Genomic DNA, 6,000 nt, shown 5'->3' with positions numbered 1-6,000 from the left:
TGTACTCCCTGATATGTTCATTTTTCGTGTATTTTACTTTATAGTATTAGTACCTTACGTTGAGTTTTACTCGTGTTATTTCAGTAAGCGTACCTTTGTGGCCTTTCATTACTTCAGTTGTTCCTTTTACATGTTTTTGGTAGTAATGAGCCCTGCATTGAGGCGTATCTTTTGTATTACACTTTAGAAGGCTGTTTACTCTTTCTTTTCCCCCTTGATTTTGTACCCCCTTACACAATGCCCGCATAGGGCCTGTAAGGTATTTTAAATAAATATATATATATATATATATATATATATATATATATATATATATATATATATATATATATGTGTGTGTGTGTGTGTGTGTGTGTGTGTGTGTGTGTGTGTGTGAGCGAGGTTCCAAAACAGCTAGTCGGCCCCCCCTCCTCCTCACCGAAAAAATGAAAACTTTCCTCCTATGCTCCAACCCATATTTATCACATTTTTATTCTTCTGTAAATTTCCTTCTCATGATCAGCATCCACTGTCACTAACTGACCTAGATAAACGTACCCGTCCACGGACTCTAGAGGCTGACTGGCGATCTTGAACACTTGTTCCCTTGCCAGGCTATTGGACATTATTTTTGTCTTCTGCACCATAATCTTCAACCCCACTCTTGCACTTTCTTTGTTAAGGTCCTCCAATAATTTGTTGTAATTCGTCCCCAGTGTCGCTGAACAGTAAAACGTCATCTGCAAACCGAAGGTTGCTGAGATATTCGCCGTTGATTCTCACTCCTAAGCCTTCCTAGTTTAATAGCTTGGATACTTCTTCCAAGTCACTGTAGACCTATCATAGCCATGCAAAGACAAGTGTGATCACCATGATCGTCTTTGTTTTTCTGCAAACTTTAATTGAAGCCTTTGTACAGCGCTATTACTTCAAGGGCATATGTCCTACCATAGACAAATGGAAACGACAAACTGCGTCAATAGCGCCAATCATTTCGACGGATTAAATTTTTTAATGTACAAGTGTAGTTGCAGAAGGGTTGAAATCTGGGCCAGTTGGTACATACTTGAACGAAAAAACCAGTCAAAAACACAAAGGACAAGAGGAGACGTTCACACGACAACGACTGGACTATCAACTGAGGTTTATTAGAATCGGTGTAGTCCCCGCAAGGCCAGCAAAGCATGCGCAACTGCATCATCGCTAATCACATAGCATGAAAAGACAAGAAACGCTTCTATCGTGACCGACTTAGAAATTCAAATTCTTTTTCAAGTAAGCGCACCGAGGTTGTACTAACGCAGTCATCACCTAATAAACTGATGTAGTACGCTTCCATGATTTCTCGCTCTTCTTTGCCCTTGCCCTTACCAAGAATAGTCACATTGCTAAACAAAGGATAACAACCACACTCATTGCAATGGCGAGGCAAGTTTGCACCGTTATCTGACCCCAGGCAGGAGTGGTGCTCACGCAGGCAGTCGTTAATGCATCGACCGGTTTGGCCTATGTAATATCTTTCGCACGTAGGAACGTAGGAACGTAGGAACGTGAACGTAGGAAACTTGACGTTTTCCGTATGTGCATAAAGTGAGCCACAATATCAAGAAGGTTGCCGCCAAGCAGGAAGTAAGTGTTGTGTTTTCTGCCCCTTGTAAGCTTTCGGGTCTGTGCACGCGCATTTCTCGAGGCAGGGCAAGGAACCACGTTTGCACAACGCAGCATGAAAACCGTTTTACGGCATGTGCTGCAGGGGTTGTCTATAAGTTCCCTCTCACGTGCGTAAGATTTTACATAGGCGAAACCGGTCGATGTATTAATGACCGCCTGCGTGAGCACCACTCCTCCCTGGGGTCAGATAACGGTGCAAACTTGCCTCGCCATTGCAATGAGTGTGGTTGTTATCCTTTGTTTAGCAATGTGACGATTCTTGGTAGGGGCAAGGGCAAAGAAGAGCGAGAAATCTTGGAAGCGTACTACATCAGTTTATTAGGTGATGACTGCGTTAGTACAACCTCGGTGCGCTTACTTGAAAAAGAATTTGAATTTCTAAGTCGGTCACGATAGAAGCGTTTCTTGTCTTTTCATGCTATGTGATTAGCGATGATGCAGTTGCGCATGCTCTGCTGGCCTTGCTGGGACTACACCGATTCTAATAAACCTCAGTTGATAGTCCAGTCGTTGTGGTGTGAACCTCTCCTCTTGTCCTTTGTGTTTTTGACTGGTTTTTTCGTTCAAGTGTAGTTGTTTTTCGCCCTTAATTTGTGTCTCTTTGGCAGAACAGCAACAACTCATGAGTTAAAGGAAGACATGTAAGAACTTCAATTTTAATCGGATGTGTCACTTTATTGCTCTATTGTGGCACTTCCTTGACGTGTGGAGAGGCACGAAGGCAATGTCATTCTGTAATGAAGCCGCCAGCAGCAAATGCGATGTTTTCGGAATCCTCTCCAGGGAGGTAGTGCACTTTCCACAGATTCGTGTGCACGAGCACTGAAACAAATGCACAGGCATTCAATTAGTGGCCGGACGACATCTTACCGTTCGCAGTGCCAGATAGCGTAGATGGTTGTTGAAAGAACGACAAAAACGGAACCCCTGTGGTGGTCGAAATTGAAAGCAGTTGGGAGCAGTTGATATATATATATATATATATATATATATATATATATATATATATATATATATATATATATATATATATTTTGTTGAAGAAGCAAAGGAGCGCACTTGGCCTTCGTCAGAATAAACACGGATACAAGTGCGCACCCGCTTTTATGGGCATGCAGACGTAGGCATAATCAGCACTACAAGCACGTGTACACTTGCAAATAATAACAGAAAAAGTGCAGCAGTAAGTATAACTTGTGCACGATAAACGATATGTATGAAATATCATGATGGTATCGCGATGATTGTGCATGAAGTTACAGAATGACATCAATTGCGACATGACAAAACTAGGAACAAATTGTTTTTGAATGGTTTGTCAATTCTGTACAAGACCATACACATCAAGATATGGCAGAAAGCCACGACATTTTCCTACGCTCTCGTTGATACCAGATGACACGGTGTCACAGTAAATTTATGAATGAGAAAGGATTCTCGTACTTCTCGATCATGGGGCGATTTGAAACCTGATTGTATTACTGTTACTTTGATGTTGTCGAACGTATGACCGGGCAGTCGAACATGTTTAAATAATGGAAGGTGGGGCAAGCTGTTAAGATGTGCTTTGTGGCTGTTGAATCTGATACGAAAAGATGTTTCAGTCTGACCGATATACTGCATATGACACACTGAAGATTCAAGCAGATAGATGATGTTAGTAATGTCGCAACTGAAGTCGCCGTTGATTTTAACAGAAAAATTGGATGCTGTGCTTCTGCGTAATGTGGTCATATGAGTACAAACTTTACAACGGGGCTCATTGCAGGGATGACAACCAGTAGGAGCAATCGCTTTAGTCTTGGAAGAGGCTACTAGGTCACGCAGATTCCTTGAGAGACGATAGACCACTCTTGGTCATTCCGTGAAAATGTTGTAAGACGGTCGCTCTGTGTCAGTAAGCTATAGTGCTTCCTGAACGTGTCGCACATTCACACACACACACACACACACACACACACACACACACACACACACACACACACACACACACATATATATATATATATATATACGCGATCGAGTAAGTTCGCTTTGAATGCACAAGTATAGTTTAATGTTGCGACCGACATTTTGCTTGTGAGAGCGAACAAAATGCAGTGGCTATAGCAGCAGGGTAAACGCACGTTTATTCTGACAAATACATTTGCACAAGCACTTTACAACGCGCGTCATTAATAGTTTCTTTACATCATGATATGATCTGTAGAGACGGCTCATTCGGTTGACATTCTCTGTTTCAGTTCCATTATTCATTGCACAAAGAAATTAGCCTTTCCACTTTCACGCATAGCAATCATAAGTGGCTAAATTACGCATGTAGTCCTCAGCCGGAAGCAAAGGGAAACCCCACCGCACGTGCGCATTGCATACTCCTACTGTTATGAGGGTGCAGCGGTGGCGCAGAGGTAGAACATCCGCCTCGCGTGCAAGAGGTCCGTGGCTCGAATCCCGGTGCCGCGCAATTTTTCACCGGAGTTTTAAAAAATCAGTGGGTTGATAAAATTGCATCAACAGGCCTGGAGTGCGGCCTGATCCCGGTGACCAGAACCGGAAACACACTCCCTCCCTGGTGCAGTGCGTTATTGGTGATTGGCCACCCTGGAGTAGTGCTTGGCCACAACCTCCTATATGAATACAACAATCAAACCCCGGCCCTCAGTCCCTAGCAGCTGCGAAGCAACTGACCACGGCGGCGGTTAGACCTGTGACGCTGCAGAGGGTGCTAAGAATACCTGGGTTTCAACAGGCCGCCACTGGAATCTGTACCCGGCAACGTTCAACGCTAGAACGTTATCTAGGGAGGTGAGTCTAGCAGTGCTATTGGATGAATTAGAGGGCAATAAATGGGATATGATAAGGCTCAATGAAGTTAGGAGGACAAAAGAAGCATTTAAAAAGCGGGCACGTCCTCTGCTACCGGAGCTTAGCGGAGAGACGAAAACTAGGAGTCGGATTCCTGATTAATAATGATATAGCTGGTAATATACAGGAATTCTATAGCATTAACGAGAGCGTGACAGATCTTGTTGTGAAACTTAATAAGAGGTACACATTTGAAGGTCGTACAGATCTACGCCCCTACATCCAGTCATGATGACCAGGAAGTCGAAAGCTTCTATGAGGACGTGGAATCGGCGATGGGTAAAGTCAAAACAAAATACGCTATACTGATGGGCGACTTCAGTCCCTAGGTAGGCAAGAAGCAGGCTCGAGACAAGTCTGCGGAGGAATATGGCATAGGCTCTAGGAATAGCAGGGGTGAGTTATTATTAGAGTTTGCAGAGCAGAATAATATGCAGATAATGAATACCTTCTTCCGCAAGCGGGATAGCCGAAAGTGGACGTGGAGAAGCCCGAATGGCGAGACTAGAAATAAAAATAGACTTTATACTCTGCGATAACCCTGGCATCATAAAAGATGTGGACGTGCTCGGCATGGTGCGCTGCTGTGACCATAGGATGGTAAGAACTCGAATTAGCCTAGACTTGAGGAGGGAACAGAAGAAACTGGTACATAAGAAGCCGATCAATGAATTAGCGGTAAGAGGGAAAATAGAGGAATTCCGGATCAAGCTACAGAACATGTATTCGGCTTTAACTCAGTAAGCGGACCTTACTCTTGAAGCAATGAACGACAAATTTTTGGGCATGATTAGGGAGTGTGCAATAGAAGTCGGTGGTAACTCCGTTAGACAGGATACCAGTAAGCTATTGCAGGAGACGAAAGATCTGATCAAGAAACGCCAATGTATGAAAGCCTCTAACCCTACATCTAGAATAGAACTGGCAGAACTTTCCAAGTTAATCAACAAGAGTAAGACAGCTGGCATAAGGAAGTATATTATAGATAGAATTGAACATGCCCTCAGGAACGGAGGAAGCCTAAAAGCAGTGACGAAGAAACTAGGAATAGGTAAGAATCAGATGTATACGTTAAGAGACAAAGCGGGCAATATCATTATTAACATGGATGAGATAGTTCAAGTGGCTGAGGAGTTCTACAGAGATTTATACGGTATCAGTGGCACCCACGACGATAATGGAATATTTAATAGTCTAGAGGGATTTCAAATCCCACAAGTAACGCCGAGAGATGTAAAGATAGCCTATGGAACTATGAAAAGGGTGAAGGCAGCTGGCGAGGATCTGGAAGCAGCAGATTTGTTGAAGAATGGTGGGCAGATTGTTCTAGAAAAATTGGCCACCCTGTATACGCAATGCCTCATGACCTCGAGCGTACCGGAATCTTGGAAGAACGCTAACATAATCCTAATCCATAAGAAAGGGGACGCTAAAGACTTGAAAAATTATAGACCGATCAGCTTACTGTCCGTTGCCTACAATGTA

General features: G+C 43.4%; 1 protein-coding gene across 1 annotated transcript in view; it reads right to left on the bottom strand.

Annotated features, from left to right (window-relative positions):
* Positions 1–2,326: 2,326 nt before the first annotated feature.
* The window catches only part of LOC142573903 (uncharacterized), a 244,863-nt gene continuing 241,189 nt past the window's right edge, over positions 2,327–6,000 (bottom strand). Inside the window, exon 10 of the mRNA XM_075683112.1 lies at positions 2,327–2,472. Coding sequence (XP_075539227.1) covers positions 2,378–2,472 — 95 coding nt within the window. The 3' untranslated portion in view covers positions 2,327–2,377. The remainder of the gene's footprint in view (positions 2,473–6,000) is intronic.

The sequence above is a fragment of the Dermacentor variabilis genome, chromosome 3 (genome assembly GCF_050947875.1).
Source record: "Dermacentor variabilis isolate Ectoservices chromosome 3, ASM5094787v1, whole genome shotgun sequence".
Classification (NCBI taxonomy): domain Eukaryota; kingdom Metazoa; phylum Arthropoda; class Arachnida; order Ixodida; family Ixodidae; genus Dermacentor; species Dermacentor variabilis.
Note: the sequence above shows the minus strand (reverse complement) of the source record. Positions and strands in the feature narration are given on the sequence as shown.